The sequence below is a fragment of the Natator depressus genome, chromosome 14 (assembly GCF_965152275.1).
Source record: "Natator depressus isolate rNatDep1 chromosome 14, rNatDep2.hap1, whole genome shotgun sequence".
NCBI classification, from domain to species: domain Eukaryota; kingdom Metazoa; phylum Chordata; order Testudines; family Cheloniidae; genus Natator; species Natator depressus.
Window position 1 is genome coordinate 43,836,376 of NC_134247.1, and position 18,301 is coordinate 43,854,676.

The following is an 18,301-nucleotide window of genomic DNA, read 5'->3' on the forward strand; positions in this document are numbered from 1 at the left end:
AAGGGGGGCACAAGGACCCTTCGGCGGCGGTTGATGCAGGGAGGCAGTGGGGAGCTGCAGGGGAGAGACAAGGACTCTTGGGGAGCTGGGGCAGCAAGGGGAGGCCGGGGGACACTTGGGGGAGGTGCAGTGGGGCGGCAGGTGGGGCCGGGGGAGAGACCCGGCCCCGAACGCTGGTGGAGTTGGGCCCCCAGGCTCTGAATATTGCTGGAGCCCTGACACCACGGGCCCATATAGCTCGCCGCCTGTGCACCATGGCACCAGCCAGTGCAGAAGCCACCCAGTGCAGCTTGGCTCCCACCTGGCCAGGGGGCAGGACATCGGGGGAGGAGGAGGGGCCATCACTTAACTGAGGAGTTGCAGGGGGTGGGGTCATGTAAAGGGGCGGGGCCTCCCCTAATTTTCTGTCTAGCCCACCGCAGTCCTCCCTCCCCCAGAAGAGGCAGGCGCCACCCCTGACTGCCATCAATTTCTCCTCCTCACTGGACATCCCCAGGGCCCCCAACTTTCGCCAGTCGGGTCGAAAAGAGGCAGCAGTAAAAGGGGGCAAAATTTGCACTCGCTGGGAAGTTGGGGGCCCTGGGGATGTCTAAAGCTTCTCTGTCTCTCACTCTCCCAGCACCGTTGGTCAACTTCTGCCTAGACGCTTCCCTAGCTCCCGTCTCAGCCTGGCTTCCTGCTGCAGCGGTAAAGGAGCAGTGTGCAAAACGTCACACCGATCACGAAGAAAGTAGCAAGGAGCATATGGACAGCACTGCCCTTTTGCCAAGCAGGAGCAGGTTTCCAGGGCCTGGCCGGTCAGTTTCCCATTTGGAGGAGAAATCTGTGTTCAGAGTCCGGATGTTTTCCTAGGGCAGCTTGTTTCATGTATGTCATGAAGCAGGGGGCCCAACCTTCTCACAAGAAATGGTTTCGGCGCAGAAGCCGCCTGGCTCCAGGAGAGGGGTTCCTGGCAAGCGGAAAGAGAGGCATACCCTTCGGTGGCTTATGGCTATATTTGTCACCTAACCACAGCTACCGCTCACATCTTAGTGAATAAGATCCAATACACAAAGTGTCTCTCCCATTTTCTTTATTGACTAAGATAAGAATGCCTGTTTGTGAATTGTTTGTGCAGTTGCTTGAACAAGGGTTCTCAACCTTTTCCACATCAGGAGTGACTTCTCATTTAACACTATCGGAAAGGTGGTGTGGTTACAGCCCTTTTGTAACAGCCAGTTTGCAACATCCAGGTTGAGAACCCGGGTAGGAGAGGTATTGCTTCCCGAGGAAGGGAAGAACATAGTGTTTTCTTTATGGTTTTTGTAGTTGGTCATATGTAAAAATATACTAATATCCAGAAAATTAACTTTTACGTTACTTGAAGGACCTAATTTGGATACTCTGGAACATTACTTGAGACCTGAGCTGGTCAGAATATAGGGCAGACGTTTTGTGTAGAAAACTTCAAATTTTATACCCAAACTGAAATATTTTGATTTAGAAATGCTGATTTAGCTTAACAAAGAAAAGATGAAGGGGTGACTTGATTACAGGCTATAAGTATTTACATGGGGAACAAATATTTAATAATTGGTCTTCAATCTAGCAGAGAGAGGTATAATATGATCCAATGGCTGGAAATTGAAGCTAGACAAATTCAGACTGGAAATAAGGTGTAATTTGTAATGGTGATGTTAATGAATCACTGGAATAATTTCCAAGGGTTGTGATAGGTTCTCCATGACTGACAATTTGTAAATCAAAATTGGATGTATTTCTAAAAGATCTACTCTAGGAATGATTTTGGGGCAGTTCTCTGGCTGTGTTACCCGGGAGGTCAGACAAGATGTTCACAGTGGTCCCTTTTGACCTCAGAACCTATAAATCTATGAGAACTACATCTCCCATAATGCATCGCATCTCCCCTCTTGGAGAGGGGATGTGCTGTATCATGGGAGCCCCTGTCCATGGTGCATTATAGGAAATATAGGCCAGGTTGGGAGCTTGGTCCACAGAAGAGACTGGGGGCATGAGGAAACAAAACTACAGCTCCCATGATGCACCATGGTGGCATTCCCAAATCAAAACATTTTGATTTTCAGGGGTTTGTTTTTTAACAAAATATCAAAAATTTCCCAACCCAATTTTCCATCGAAACTCAAGTGGGTCGACAGTGGTTGACATCTCCAATTTAGAAAGCAAAGTGACAAATAATGTGAGAGTAAGACCTATCAACAGTGGTTTTCATCACTCTCAAGGCCTTGCACTGCCTTTTGCCTTGGTTTTGTGCATCAGGTTGGCCTGCTGCAGACCCAGCGCCTCCCCGTGCTGCATCTTGAGCTGCTGATACCTTGTTCGTCATTCAGATATGCGCATTCACCTCCTCCCCTTATTGGAAACCTGCAACACAAAGGCCATGGGATTTAAAAAACAAAACAAACAACACCGCTGGAGTCAGTGGGACAGATTCCTGGCTGGCGTAAGTCGTATAGCTCCGCCTAAGTTAAAGAAGTCAATGGAGCTACCCCAGTGCACACCAGCTGTGAATATCTCCCCGCACGTTAGTCGCCTTAGACCAAAATGATAGAAAGGGGATGCAAAGAAAGGGACTTACAGGTCGTTGAACGGGGTGCCATTTACCCATTTCCAGGGCTTGTCTTCTTCTTCCCTGGTAAGGCCAATCCAGGTTTCTAAGCGTCCCTTATAGCGCAGCATAAAATCCTTATAACAAATAAAAGTGAAAATGAAAATTATGCCTTACATATTACTGAGAAGCTAAGAGAGGAGATACAATAAAGACACAAGTGTCTGCATCACATTCCACACATGTAACTAGTTTACAAGACCACCAGCCTATGCAATAACACAGTGGTTCTCAACCAGGGGCCCGCGGCCCCCTGAGGGGCTGCAAGCAGGTTTCATGGGGCCCTCCACGCATGGCCGGCATTAGACTCGCTAGGGCCCAGGGCAGAAAGCCAAAGCCCCACCACATGGGACTGCAGCCCGGGACCCTGAGCCCCACCACCCGCCGCTGGAGCCTGAGCAACTTAGCCTTGCAATGTCTCCTAACACCAGCCCTGGCTTTTACATGCAGAAAAACAGCTGCTGTGACACAGCTGGACCATGTGGAGTTTTTAGAGCATGTTGGGGAAGCCTCAGAAAGGAAAAGGTTGAGAATCCCTACAATAACACATATCAAAGAATGAAAAAGAAAATCCAACAGTTTTTTTTTATACTTGGAACTTATGACCTTGTGAACAATTTTAACATGCCAATTATCCCCAGATGTACTCATTGAAAAATATACATTTAGGCCGGATCCCACAAGGGATTAAAGAGGGATAACAAATTTAAATGAATGAGGAGTACTTGTGGCACCTTAGAGACTAACACGGCTACTACTCTGAAATTTAAATGAGTCAACAGTGTGATGCTATGGGCAAAAAAGTCTAATATCATTCTGGGGTGTATTAACAGGAGTGTTGTGTGTAAGAAACAGGAGGTCACTGTCCTGCTCTACTCAGCACTGGTGAGGCCCCAGCTGGGCTACTGTGTCCAGTTCTGGGCACAGCCCTTTAGGAAAGATGTAGACAAATTGGGGAGAGTCTAGCGGAGAGCAGTAGAAATAATCAGAGGGTTAGAAAACGTGACGTATGAGGAAAGGTTCAAAGAATTGGGAATGTCTTGAGAAGAGAAAGCTGAGGTGGGGACATGACAGCAGTTTTCAAATATGTAAAAGGTTGTCATCAAGAGGACAGCGATCAGTTGTTCTCCAAGTCCACCAAGAGTAGAACAAAGCTTAGTTTTGCTTGACCAGTAAAGAAATCAACAACAAGGTAAGATCAGCTCTAATCTTCCTCCCCGCCCAGGAGTGACTGCTCCTAGAATTCCTCCTTCTGGATACTCAGCCCTCAACCTAGATCCTCTCTTAAGAAAACCACTCTCACTTCACTTATTTGTGGGATGAGTTGATGATCCACTTGCTTCAGAGAGTCAGCATAATCCATATACAGTAGAATCTCAGAGTTACAAACACCAGAGTTACGAACTTACTGGTCAACCACACACCTCATTTGGAACCGGAAGTACACAGTCAGGCAGCAGCAGAGACCAAAAATACAAAGCAAATACAGAACAGTGCTGTGTTAAACATAAACTACTAAAAATATAAAGGGAAAGTTTTAAAAAAAAAAGATTTGACAAGGTAAGGAAACTGTTTCTGAGCTTGTTATATTTAAAAGCAGATGGTAAAAAGCAGCATTTTTCTTCTGCATAGTAAAGTTCCAAAACTGTATTAAGCTGATGTTCAGTTGCAAACTTTTGAAAGAACCATCGTAACGTTTTGTTCAGAGTTATGAACATTTCAAAGTTACAGACAACCTCCAGTCCTGAGGTGTTTGCAACTCTTTGAGGTTCGACCATAACCCTTTCTTGGGCGCGTCAATGCCAGCCAACAGGGGGCAAATGTTGCCAGTTTTAAAATAGTTTTATTTCACTTTCCAGTTGTTTCTGTGCTAGTTATTTTTTTTTTAAATGGTGATGTACTGCAGTTATGTAGCTTGTCTAATTATTAGATGAATTCCTTCAGAAACTTTAAAGTGTTTTGCTTAGGAATATTGAGACGGTGTAGGAATTTGACTCCCAGAATATTATTAAGCCCATGATTCTGCTCAGATACTACAGAGATGAGTGTGGCATAAGAACCTATCTAGATTGGACTAGAATAGACTCATCTTGGGCAGCCCCCTGCCTCTGTGAGTACAGGAATCTATCTGCCTGGAGCTCACTGTCGGATCAGGGCCTTAATTTGGCTTCTCATCATGAGACCTGGTACTGAGGCATCTCCTTGTTCTAGAGTTGCTGAGCCCTAGCATAAAATATTCCTCAGGTTTAACTACAGAGTTATAAGCAGCACCTCCTCAATCGTTACCTAGCTATTGCCAAGCCCAGACTATTGGGATCACAGAGTTTCTCACCTTTTCCTCCAGGGTGTCAACTGTAGCCAGGGAGGCGCTGAGCGAAGAGCAGTTGTTCTGGCTGGAATTCCAATCCCCATCGATTTTTGAGAAATAGTAGCATTTCCATTGGTATGTTCTCCCTTGAAACCCGATCCAATTGACTGGACATGTGGTAGCGGCATGATTTGGGCAGGGCCTACTTCTAATCACTGAAAAGGAAATTAACACAACAGTGAGAATCTTTCCCATCCCCTCTCTGTACAGGATTCAGAGGCAAAGAGTGATATTCTACCCTGGACTGAGAGCCTGTGGACATGGATTATACCCCACACCCACTTAAATTCTCCAAATAGGATGCAAGTGGCACAAAGTTTGTGTGCTGGGTCTATACTTTGGTGAATTTTATCCTCATGGACAAGGATATAAGAATGACCATGCTGCGTCAGACCAATGGTCCATCTAGCCCAATATCCTGTCGGATGTTTCAGCGGGAATGAACAGAACAGGGCAATTATCAAGTGATCCATCCCCTGTCATCCAACCCCCAGCTTTCAGAAGTCGGAGATTTAGGGCCACCCAGAGCATAAGGATGCATCCCTGCCCATCCTGGCTAATAATCCTCCATGAACTTATCTAGTTCTTTTTTGAACCCAGTTATACTTTTGGCCTTCACAACATCCTCTGGCAATGAGTTCCACAGGTTGACTGTGCGTTGTGTGAAGAAATACTTCCTTTTGTTTGTTTTAAACCTGCTGCCTATTAATTTTATTGGGTGACCCTTAGTTCGTGTGTTATGAGAAGGGGTAAATAACTCTTCCTTATTCACTTTCTTCACACGGTCATGATTTTATAGATCTCTATCATATCCCCCCTTAATTGTCTCTTTTCTAGGCTGAACAGTCCCACAAAGCTTTGACGCTGCATCATGAAAGACTACGGGAGCTTTGCCGTTGATCTTAATGGGAGGAACGCCAGGCCCCAAATCCCCAGTATAAATTCCATCATAGCACATTAGCAAGCAATGGAGGTGAGCGGCTTAATGTGCAATGCACATGCAAGCTGGAAACCAGACACAAGAGTGTCAGGCTGACTGTGGGGTTTTATGAAATGGGTATGCAAATACTGTGGAATAACATTGTCATGGGGGACTAGGCTTTTAAGGAGAGACAGGAACTGCCTGATCTGTGCCATAAATAATTTAGGGCTTCCCGGCCTGAGGGGGTGGGACTAAGGGGGCTGAAAGAAATCAATTTAGAGTGGAACCACAGAGAGTGGGTAAGATTCTATGGAAGGGACTGAGCCAGGGTCTGCAGGAGGCTGTTACTCCAGCCTGGGGGGGGGGGGGGCGGGAATTCTCCATCCCAGAGACACAGAAAGTTAACCCAGAAGGAACTGGGAACTCACCCTGGAGGGTGGGACTTTTAGTTGGACTTTTGTTACCCTGGAAGGGTGTTACATTTGTTTGTGACTTAGCCGGAGGGACCAGCCTCATTTCCAGCAGGTAGTTGCCCTCTCTCAGAGCTGTTGGTCCAGGCTCTCTGCAGACTCAGGCAGATATGTCTGGGAAACTGAGGCTGGGGGGGTGCCATTTGGCTAGCAGAGGCTGCTATGGGTTGGTCTGAAATCACATGAGATATTTTCCTGGCTAAACACTAGGTAGGCATCAAAATGATGATCTCAGGTGCTGAGAACCTATTTATATGTGCAGTTATGATACATGCACGTGCAGACAGGGGCATGCATTTTTGCACCCAGGGCTCTGGCTTTCCTATCTGCAAACGTGACCTTTCAGGAATGAAAAATGCCCTTAAATCACTATCAATTTTACATGTTCTAGGAAAATCTCTGTCATTGTGCCCCATTTCTGATTAGTTAGTGACAGCGGTGTGCGTGGAATGTTACAGGTTGGAATTAAGATTCAGTTATTTCCCAGAGGAACCTATAGTCTAATACAGACAAAACACTACATGAAAAAAAGTGTTAAGTTTGTAAAGTCAAATACGCAAAAGTTAGGCCAGGAGGCCACTCAAAGTCCAAGCCTCTAACAAATCTCTACTGAGCATCTATGAATGGAAATTTTTAAAAGGCTTATGACTTGTCCAAATTTGGGTGGTTTTTCATGGGAACTGCCAGGGCAGGACCTTGACACAAAGGGTCACCGAACTTAACTCAGGCTCTTCCCCAGGTTTTAGCCCCCCCTCCACAAAGGAAAAAACAATGACGTGTTTGGAGGTGATTTAAGCCCACAGTGGCTGGGGGATGGATTAGAATCCAGACTCTGGTTTAACTCAGGCCAGAACCCACCAACTTAGTACAGAAGATGCAGGCTAAATTGCTCAAGTGAATGAATTTATGAAAATCATTCAAATGCTCATAGTCGTCCAATGTCTTTCCCCACAGCGCTCCCTGAAGGACAGACAAGTTCTCCCACAAGTGACTGGGAAGGAATCCCAAAGCATCTTGCCACAAAGAATCATGGGATACACCATCAGAAGTCCTAGCGAGACATGGGAAGCACATAACTAGTGAGGACACAGTAACTTGGGTAGGGCTTTGCTGTGGGAACGCTTGCACCTGGGCGAGGCTAGCCTGGGTGCTCAGACTTGGGTGTCCAGCATCTGGGTTATCTGTGCCATGTAGACATACCCAAAGCCAACGCCCCTGTCAAATCTCAAGTCCCTTCTCCAAGGCACAGAGGCCCTAGGGATTCTCAACTAGAAAGTTGTAAGAAACGGGGGGTGAAACAACCAGTTCACGATTCAGCAAGAGGGATGAAGCAAAGCAGAAATGTCAGACTTCAGGCTCTTTGCTTTCCTATCGCATGCTGGTTCAGCACTGCTAAGGTTGGGGAGGCTGGATTGTGCATCTTCCATGATTCTGACTGTGAAGGGTAAACAAACACCAAAAACTCAGTTAGGAATTGCTGTCAACTCACCTGCCAAAACAATAATAGCAATAATGAGAAAAAGTATAAACAGGCCCGTGACTAGCCTATAATATTTCCAGAGGATATGGCAAAGCCAGAAGTTAGATTTATCTGAAAAAGAAAAAATACATTAATGTTCCTGAGGCTGCTTAAGAGAGATAGAGGAACCATATTTATCAACAATGTCCTGCAGCCAAGTCCCCAGTGGCCAAGTATTGTTTTGCAAACACTGTTATGAACTGTATTTGCCAGTAAATCCTGGGAAATGTAATATTGTGCATTATAGCCAGAGCCCTGTTTATTCTACAATTCTATGGCTGCAGGATTCATACCTTGCTGAATAACTGTGCTCCAGAATCTGACCTTTAATTTAAAAATACATATTTCTAGTCCTCGTGGCTTCAAAGAACAGCTTGAAAAGGGGACATGAGTGCAACCAATGCAGCAGTATCTGCCTGAGTCTGCAGAGAGCCTGAACCAACAGCTCTGAGATAGGACAATACCCGATTCATCACTATGAAGTATTAACTCTGAAACCTAGAGATAACAACATGACACATGTGGAAAATGTAGGAAGTGAGTGAAATAAGCTGAATTTAATATAATAAGAGCTGGTTGAAAAATGAACAATTGCAGTAAAATTGTGAACTTGTTTTCATTTTGCTGCGGTTGAAATCCCCTTTCCATTTTTTTTAATTTTGCAATTTTTTTTTCAATAATTTCAATTGAAAAAAAGGAGAATCCCCAAGATGAAAACCATTAAATTAAAATGTTTGCTAAAAGCATCAATAAAAGTTTTATTTTTTAAAAAGCAACTTTTTATTTAAAAAAAATTGACTAGGGCTTTTCATATTAAATAGCACAGAGGATGCTGCACTCATTGTGTTATCTTTTTCATATTTAATTCCACAACAGGTCACATTTTTAATTTATCTGACGCCACCAGAGAATTTCCATCGGATGCAACAGAATCCAGGAATAGTGAAGCAGAATTTAAACCCAGGTCGCCACAGAGTACATAGGGACTGGGCTATAATGTTATATTATAGAACAATTAGTTTGGAGATGTGCATTGTTTTCCAAGAAGTGTGAAGGAAACACTACTGAGCATCTGTGCAGCTATTTCTTGTCCTCCCACGCTTACTAAATAGGATCAGACAAGAACACGGTCTGAGTCCTGCCAGAACACTCCGGCACACTGATCTGGCACTTTTGTTGGGAGGAGATCAGCGTTCTGGTACGTCTGTTCAAAGTCCAATTATCAGAAGTACTGGAATGTTGTGAACGTCATTCTGGCTCCCCCAAAAAGTGCCAGAATGTGACCCCAGCATTTCCTTTTTCAGGCCTTGAGCACTGGACGAGAAAACCTTTCGATTAAAGGCGCACTGTAAACACAGCAATTCTTTCCATAATTCTTTATCATTCTTCCACTTGCGAAGCTTCGCTTACCTGGTCTGGTTTTTGTCTGAGAGCCTGCAGGGTTAGTAAGAGCTTTGGCTGTGTCTTCTCCATTCTCTGATTGATCCATGTAGCAAGTGGGGCACATTGCTTTCCCGTGCCTTCTGGCTGCAATCAGTATCGAGACACCACTGACTTCCTAAGGAAACTACAATCCATCGGTGATCTTCCAGAAAACACCCTCCTGGCCACTATGGATGTGGAAGCCCTCTACACCAACATTCCACACAAAGATGGACTACAAGCCGTCAGGAACACTATCCCCGATAATGTCACGGCAAACCTGGTGGCTGAACTTTGTGACTTTGTCCTCACCCATAACTATTTCACATTTGGAGACAATGTATTCCTTCAAATCAGCGGCACTGCTATGGGTACCCGCATGGCCCCACAGTATGCCAACATTTTTATGGCTGACTTAGAACAGCGCTTCCTTAGCTCTCGTCCCCTAATACCCCTACTCTACTTGCGCTTACCTGGTCTGGTTTTTGTCTGTGAGCCTGCAGGGTTAGTAAGAGCTAATGGGACGGAGGGAAGGAGCTAAGAGGTCATGGGAAGGAAGAAAGAGTTGGCACGGTGCCCAAATTCCTCACTGCACCACTGTTGACTCAGTCTCTACACTGTGCAAGTGACAGTGGGAGAGAACACGCTGGGAGTGAAGGGAGAGAGTGAAACAGGAGAGCTGGCACTCTGTAGACAAAGGCTGAGAGCCTGGCAGGTGCTCCTAGCCCCAGGATATCTCATGGGGCTGTGCTGCGGGACTTGGGAAGGAGTGAATGGAAGAGGATGATGGAGGGCGGAGTGGGAGGAGACACAGGGAGGAAGCAGAGAATGGTCAACCAGGAGTTAAAGTATGGAGGAAGCATCAGTTTCCTCTCCGCTAAAAGCAGAGCGAATGTGCCCTTTCCTCACCCCTGAACCACCCCCCCACAGTCGCCTCTCCTCCAAGGATGGCACATTTCAATCCCTGCTCTCAGCCACGCTGAGCCACAAGGTGCGTTCTTACTCCTCCTCCCTGCCTCTGGTGGGTGACGGGAGTCAGGGTGATGGAGAAGCACATGATGAAATTGGGGCCAGGCTGAGAAAAGTACATTGGGGATAGAAAGGCTCAGAAAGGCATAGAAAGGGTCAGAGGAGGAGAAGGGGGAGACTCAGAGGGAGGGAGGGGAAAGAAAGGTTTATCATAGGGAGGGGAAATGAAAAATTGAGGGGAAGAGAGGAGCAGTCATAGAAGGGGAAAAATATGGAATGAACACACACACATACACGCAGGCTACTACTTGGCTGGCTTGAGGGTACAGATTCCCTCTGGACACATCTCACCTCTTACCAACATTCTCTTCCCTTCCTGCAAGTTGATGCAATATCATGTGTCCACTTGACAAGGACATCAGGATAACCTGTCACGTTTCTCTCTTACTTTTATTTTCTTTCACCATCCTCCCGCAATAACAACAACATGATGTAGGCCAGTGGCTCTCAACCTTTCCAGATGACTGTACCCCTTTTCAGGAGTCAGATTTGTCTTAGAATCACAGAATCAAAGGGTTGGAAGAGACCTCAGGAGGGCATCTAGTCCAACCCCCTGCTCAAAGCAGGACCAACCCCAACTAAATCATCCCAGTCAGGGCTTTGTCAAGCCGGGCCTAAAAAACCTCTAAGGATGGAGCTTCCACCACCTCTCTAGGTAACCCATTCCAGTGCTTCACCACCCTCCGAGTGAAATAGTGTTTCCTAATATCCAATGTCTTGTATACCCCCAAGTTTCACCTCACTTAAAAAACGACTTGCTTACAAAATCAGACTTAAAAATACAAAAGTGTCACGGCCACTAGTACTGGAAAATGGCTGCCTCTCTCATTTTTACCAAATAATTATAAAATAAATCTATTGGAATATCAATATTGTACTTACATTTCAGTGTAATATAGAGCAGTATAAGCAAGTCATTGTCTGTAAGAAATTTTAGTTTGTCCTGTCTTTGCTGGTACTTTTTATGTAGCCTGCTGTAAAACTAGGCAAATATCTCTAGATGAGTTGATGCACCCCCTGGAAGACCTCTGTGTACCCCCAGGGTAAACATACCTCTGGCTGAGAACCATTGAAGCTAGGCAACCTTGCCTTGAAGAGAGATTGTATCAATTAGTCTGGTTGCTTAGCTAGAGGGGCATGGGACTTTATAGAAAAATTAAAGTCTCCAAAATCTTACAATCTAAATTTTGCACACACCCACCCCTTCAGTGCTCTCTCCCCTGCTCTGTGTGGGAAATCCGACATGTTACATTTCAGAACTAAGGCCTAACATACTTCCCTGATACAGAATGGAGAAATATATATATATGTACCGTAGAGTCACACGCCCATTTCTTTCTTTCTCACAGTGCCCCACCATACTATCTATCTTAAGGTTTTATCTTGCTACCCATCTCTGTAATATCCTCTGACTATGGCACTAACTCAATCCCTCTGCACAATACAAGGGTCACGTCTTACCTGCGAGATGAAAGCTGCTCAGCAGAGAGAGGAGTGTGACCGTGAGAAAGGATCAACTAGCAAAAGGCCCCAGAAAAGAGTGAGGCCACCCACAGGGTAACAGTCGTAAACTCCTGCCAATTGAGAGTGATATTCCCAAGACCAGCTGGGAGTCAGAAACTGCTTGAACAGATCAGAAGGTTACGGCAACAGATGTGACTTGTTGTGGTGAGCTGAGGATCTGACTCACTTGCCTCCAGACGGGTTGTCAGGGTGTGTGTTGCTGTGTGGAGTTGATTTTTTTTGTTTCTTGTTTCAGTGCTTCCCCTGAGAGTGTGGGGAGGGGCAGAAATAAAACAATTAATGAAATGGAGTCTGACTGGCCTTTGAAAATGGTGTAAGAAACCCCAGACCCTGTGATCTCCATGTCTTGGTGGGATCTGGGGGTTCTGGCGGGGCAGGAGGCATAGGAGGGGGAGGGGGATATTGGCCTCTGTCCTTCCAGAGGCCGATCCAGCGGTCCAGTTTGCCATTGTAGGGCAGCAGGGAACCCTTACAAATGCAATATAAGCAAACAGCTGTGTTAGACCCTGACTCGGTGCTGCTCCAACACCCCACAGAGCAACAGGGGATTTCTAGAGACTTCGGCCTTTGTTATTGGGTGAAGGAATCAGTATGTATTAACCCTTCACCCGCCCCAGTCTTCTTTTTTGGAGCTCTGGCATCTACTGGATGAAGCGGGAATTGAGCTCTTCTCAGAGCACAGCAAGGCCAGGAGGGAGAGGGAGCTGCAGGGGCGGGGCAGAGAGATCCCTGCCACTAGGACTGGGAAGTTGAGGGCAGGGGGCATAGAGCCGGCTTTACCTTCTGCTGGATTCTCCCTGCCCCACTCTTGAGGAAACCCTGGGGCTGGGCTGGGCTGAGCTGGGGAGGCAGGTTCTCACCCCCTCCAAGTCCCAGGGCAGCCCATTGGCCTGGATCTGACTGAGTCACCGGGGCTGTGAGCAGATGCAGCGTCAGGGAGGCTGGAGCCCTAAGTCCAGCCAGGATTCAGCTGCCAGAACCGCACTGACTCTGGCCGCCCAGCCAGAGATGCATCCGGGATCCACTTTGAACTACAGGGGCTGAGCCCAGCCTGACTCCAACCCAGTCTGTGGTGCCAGCAATCGCTGGGCTTGGCACAAAGCATCTGTGCTTCTCACCAGCTCCTGCAGATTATCAATCCCGGCCAGGGAGGCAGCGTGTGAAGAGCAGTTGTTCTGGCTGTAGGTCCAGTTCCCTTCGGCTTTAGAAAAATAGTAACATTTCCCTTGGCTCCTGAACCAGCCATCCAGGCACCAGGAGGCAGCAGGCGGGCATGGAGGAGATGGCTTAGATTTTTCCACTGGGAAAAAAACGAAACACCGGGTGAGAGATCGTCCCTTCTCATCTCTGTGGAGAACAAGCAGGAACAGAACCAAGAACTGCCCGATCAGATCAGACTAGCGGGATAGATGGCCCGGTCTGAGAGTGGCCGGCAAAAGCTGCTTCAGACAACATGGCCCTCCAATCCCATTATATTTTTTGTTTGAGTTTCTTATAACACACACATTGCGGTAGTGCCAGAGGCCAACCAGGTCACAGTCCCCACCATGCTAGGTGATGTACAAAGTGTGCAGTGAAGAGAATGGAAAAGTTGAGAGCAAGGGAAGAATATGCCCAGCTGGGGTGCCAGAAATGGGGGGGGGTCAGGGGCTATGTGTGAAGAGAGAGTCCCTGAGTGTAAAAAAGAGCAACAGAGGGGACTGGAATCGGGAAAAGAGCGACTGTCTTGTGCTCTCTGGACTGGACAACTGGGATTCAGAAGATCTGGATGCAATTCCAAGCTGTGCCAGACTCCCTGCCTGGCCCCAGGCGAGTCACTTAGCCCAAGATCCACAAAGGGACGTTGGTGTTCGATGTTCAGCATTGCAATGCCAAGAATCGATTAGCCTAGGACAGGGATCCCCAACGTGGTACCCGAGGGCGCCATGGTGCCCACCGGCACATTTTTGTGCGCCCGCAGGACACCGCACCGCCGAAATGCTGCCGCTGAGAGCGGCCGCCAGAGAACCGCCCGCCAAAATGCCGCCGAGAAGCGTTGCCGTTTATCGGCAGCATTTCGGCGGCGACGCTCCTTAACCGGCACCCACCACAGCCTTCTGGGAATAGCAATTTTCCTAGTCAAATTTGTAATGACCGGCAAACACACAGAGAGACTGGAGGCCAAAGTGAGAAACATAAAATTGCATGGCTCTTCATTTCATTGCCTGAAACCGAGAAGCTGGATAAGTGATGAGGTACATTTAAGTACCACTAATCATGTATTTGTCGATGGCATTGATTCATCAAATATTATTGAAATTGTGCCTTTTCTTTCATCATGCGTTGTAGGTTATTGATGCATATTTGAGCTGTGTGGTCGAGAAAGCAGATGGAAAGGTCGGCTACTTACTGGGATGGTACACGAAAGTATACGTGGAGTCAATAAGTAAACAATCACGCGAATATGTGGCACAACATATTTAAGTCCGAATACCCTTGAACTATCAACATAAACCTGAAATTGCAACATTTCAGTGTATTTACTGCTGCCAAACATTTACTGAAATGTATTTGGAGGTGCATATCGGACATACAGTACTAGACTACCTGAGGGCCACAGTTAGAGGCTGTACAGTTTTGCTGTACAGTTCAGTGGGTCCGTTAATTAAACACAAGTGTGCGAACAGCTTAGTCGGTTTTTACATTAAGTAAGACAGAGCACATTGATTACAAATCTTTTTGTTTCTACAGGACTCTCTTTCATATCTGATTTGTAACACTAAGGATCCCTTGCATGTCTGTCTATATTAAATTCATTCTGTTCTTGATGTGCCAGAATTATTAATGCATTAATAACTTTGTTGACTGTCAACAGGTACAAGCCATCTCATCAGTAGTTTCCACTGTCATTCTCTCAGGCAGAGCTCCACAAATGAAAGGGAAGGTAAATGCTAACACACTTTCAGACGTAGCATGAGCAAAGCACAGTTTCATTCAGTGAGTTAAACACAGGGTGAAACAGAAAATACACTGCGATGTTTGATGTGGAGGAGTACTCTACCAGTAATACAGCTAACGAAATTGGGAAATACAGAATAATGTACATTTCATGGTGTGCTTCACTGGAAACTATAATTGCTTTTCTATTTTTTTTTTAAAATAAATACAGAGTGAATTACTTCAAAATGATATATTATTGCTTCCTTACCACACACCAGGTCATTGGGTTCTTGCGGTAAGATGTTTTGTATTGTACTGCTGGATTATGGGCAATAAATGTGGTATTAAATAAGAGATTTGTAATTTGTAATGATATAATTTCCTGTGTTGCGGGTTTTCAGTGAGTTCAGTGCATGCAAAGGAAAGTGGAGTGTGAATGTTAAAAATAAAATGCTTCTGTTCAAGTTTCGTTGATAATGTAACTTGTCAGAATACATTCTGTATTGAATTGATCAATGATTTCACAATATGCTTTTCTCTTGTGTGTTACTGAGACATTACAAACAAGAATATGTTAATTGCATAATGATTTTTGATAAATCAGTATAAAATTTTTGAAATAATCGCATTTCCAGTATAATTTGTGAATATTTTGACACTTACAGATAGCCTTGGTGAAAAAAACGGAATTGTTAATAATTGACCCCTTGTGTGACGAGATGAGATATGAAAGAACATGCCTGAGGAATTGAAGGTGATTTATTAGATACTTACTTTTACAGTGGATCTGAACTGTTCCACTGAAATTTTTTTAAAGGGAATGTAACAATAGTGAGAGTAATATCTTCCTGTTAGCTACAACTAAAAATTGAAACAGCATGGACTTGTACTAAATATGCTTAGTAACGGACTTTGAGTGAACTTGTGTGATTTGACTGGGGGGAACGACTTCACAGAATGTGGACACGAAACGGTAGCATGTTGCATGACTGAGAATGTGTTATTATCAACACGGGGCACGGCAAATCGGGTGATACATTGTGTAAGAGTGAGACAATCCTATGAAAGCAAGTGTGTATATATGTGAGCAATAAGTCATTTCAATCATTCATTAAAAAGAGCTAGAATTGATTTGTATCTGTGTCCAGAAACCGGAGGGAAAAAAAAAAAAAGGAAAGAAAAGCTCATTTATGCAGTCCGCTAATGTACTCTCTAAAAATTTCAGAAACTTCATCAAACGATTAACTAGAAAATCCTCATCTGATTGGAATAGTAAAATTGTTCAGCATCCCAGACAAAGTGATGGCCACAACTGCGGACCACTCATCTTCAAGGTATTGAACACCAAATTGCCATTATCATTTGTTATGTACGTGTAATTATCCAGGGTGACAGTAAATGCCAGAGATTACCAGTGGGCATTGCACCAGCATCCTTGCCAAGGTGTATGGGGTGGGCTTGTGGCCCCCAGAAGGGATGGGGTCTCCGGCGGAAGGTGCGGTGCTGGGGGCCAGATTCCACCAGCCAGCCCTTCCTGACAGCTGCTGCTGCAGTGGCCAGGAGCACCAGGCTCTTGTAAATTGCCAGAACACAGGGCCCCTTTTGATCCCCCACTGTCGGTGGCCCTGTCAGTAGCATGCAACAGCGTTGCCGGACCCTATGGCAGGGCCGCTGATGCGGGGGGAATGTGATAAAGGGGGCAGTGATGTTAAAGCATAAAGCACTGCCAGAGAGGAAGTGTAACGTCAGCCGTGTACAGGCCGGTACCGGTTCTTACTGGTATGCTGGACTGGCCCACTTTCACCTCTGGTAATTATGATGTTTATTCTAAATATCAGTGTTGTTAGTTTGCAGAAACGTATTTGCAGCACAAAGACATCAGTACGGTAGAAACAACCCAAGAGGCTAATACGGCGTTTAGAAAACATATAGCAATTCTTCTAATGAAAGAGTCAAGTAATTACTTTCTGCCATGTACTGTGGACTCATTAGGCACATGTGAAGATAACAGGAAGAGTGGAATTATGTCACATAGCAGACAGTTATCTTAATATCCCTGAAGCGGGATATCTCACAGGTCTGGTTCTGTAATGGGGACTATGAATCAATAATATCTTCAAGTACTCAAAAATCTGAATGGGGTGAATGGCTGCTATTGATCGACCAGTTGAATGAAATTGGTATTTTTATATACAGGTGCAGTAAAGTAAAAATTTGAGAAAATATGACTCACAAAAAAGAAAAAGATACGTTCAAACCAGTGACGGGATTAAAATATTGACCTTAATTAATACATCAAGATTTGCATTTTCAGTGTTGGTCGTAACGTATTCATCATTTCACAGGGCTATATTTATTTCCACGAAAGCGTGGAGGACTACTGCATATACTGCAACCTTGTCAACTGTGGAAAGGAAAGTGAGGCTTGCACGACGGTAAGAAACATAGAATTGTATGAGAAATAAATGCCATAAACTGCCTGAGGATCATGATTCTTGTAAAAATTCCACATCAGTAAACATTTTCATCATGCTGATAGGCTTCTGTTAGGTACTGCTGACATGTGGAAGGAATAGCATGAGTGAATGCAAAGTACGTGTAACATTATAACGTCTGTGATTTCATTTTCTCAATTGTTACTTATCAAAGGCCCAGTGTGATTCTTGCAAGAGGTGGGCACATATGCCCTGCATTACAGAAGGAACCAATCAAGACTACCTGACTGATGAGAAGAAAGAGTACAACTGCAAAAATTGTGCATAGTTCCCTTCTTTACCAACCCCCCCCCCCAAACCCATTATGTTTAAATGTCTCTTGTTCAAAACATAATGCAACCAAAAGAAATTTTTTTATTTATATACCAGATTATAATAATACATGTTTTTCATTTGAAAAAAAATATTCTCGGTATTTGTGTCCATGTGTATAATGCAAACTCTAAAAGCAGCAAAGAGGAAGCAAATCGTGAGTGTTTTTGACCACAAAACCCCATCCCTCCTGATTTGCAACCATCCCTGGATCAGTGACAGGTACATGGGCAGCCAAGTCACTGGAAATAAGCAAGGAGGAAGCCAGTGAATAAAATCAAAGGGGCCACTGTGGTATCACCTTGGGCTCATGGGCATGCTCGGTACCCCCAAACCTTACCTCCCTTTTCACGTATCAATTGTGCACATTAGCTAGGAGGGAGGGAATTGTGACTGTTTTCGATCAAAAACCCCATCCCTCCTGATTCGCAACCCCTGGACCACGCGGTAAAATCAATTTGGCACATTAGCAAGGAGGAAGCAAATCGTGAGTGTTTTCGACCAAAACCCCGTCCCTCCTGATTTGCAACCCTGGCCAGGCAGCAGCAAGCCCTGAGAAGTAGCCAAGATGGTCACTTTGCATGGCAGAAACTGCACCTAGTTGCAAAAGGGGAGGGTTGAGATTTGTGTCGTCACACCGGCTCAGCCGGCCGGGGGATCGGGCTGGCCGCTGGAGCAGTGCACATCAATGTAGG

The 18,301-nt window shown here is 45.3% G+C and overlaps 1 protein-coding gene across 3 annotated transcripts; it reads right to left on the bottom strand.

Moving 5' to 3' along the window:
• Window positions 1-1,064: 1,064 nt before the first annotated feature.
• Window positions 1,065-12,007, bottom strand: LOC141998032 (C-type lectin domain family 2 member B-like). 3 transcript variants are annotated; one of them, XM_074970677.1, is made up of 6 exons: window positions 11,818-12,007; window positions 9,316-9,432; window positions 7,876-7,977; window positions 4,959-5,149; window positions 2,597-2,703; window positions 1,065-2,382 (listed from the first exon to the last, which is right to left on the bottom strand). In XM_074970677.1, exons 2-6 carry the CDS (start codon window positions 9,410-9,412, stop codon window positions 2,274-2,276), a joined length of 606 nt encoding a protein of 201 aa, XP_074826778.1. In that variant the 5' UTR covers window positions 9,413-9,432; window positions 11,818-12,007; the 3' UTR covers window positions 1,065-2,273. The 3 variants fall into 3 exon arrangements, with proteins under 3 accessions (XP_074826778.1, XP_074826776.1, XP_074826777.1); XM_074970675.1 differs by having other exon boundaries at window positions 9,316-9,463; XM_074970676.1 differs by having other exon boundaries at window positions 9,316-9,515.
• Between the last annotated feature and the right edge of the window lie 6,294 nt (window positions 12,008-18,301).

Excerpts from the sequence above, each read along its gene's own strand:
- LOC141998032 (XM_074970677.1), bottom strand. The coding sequence starts at position 9,412 with ATGTGCCCCACTTGCTACATGGATCAATCAGAGAATGGAGAAGACACA. Across the intron at positions 5,150-7,875 it reads TGCTATTATTGTTTTGGCAG|TGATTAGAAGTAGGCCCTGC; the intron begins GTGAGTTGACAG and ends TTTCCTTTTCAG. Across the intron at positions 2,704-4,958 it reads TTGACACCCTGGAGGAAAAG|GATTTTATGCTGCGCTATAA; the intron begins GTGAGAAACTCT and ends ATTTGTTATAAG.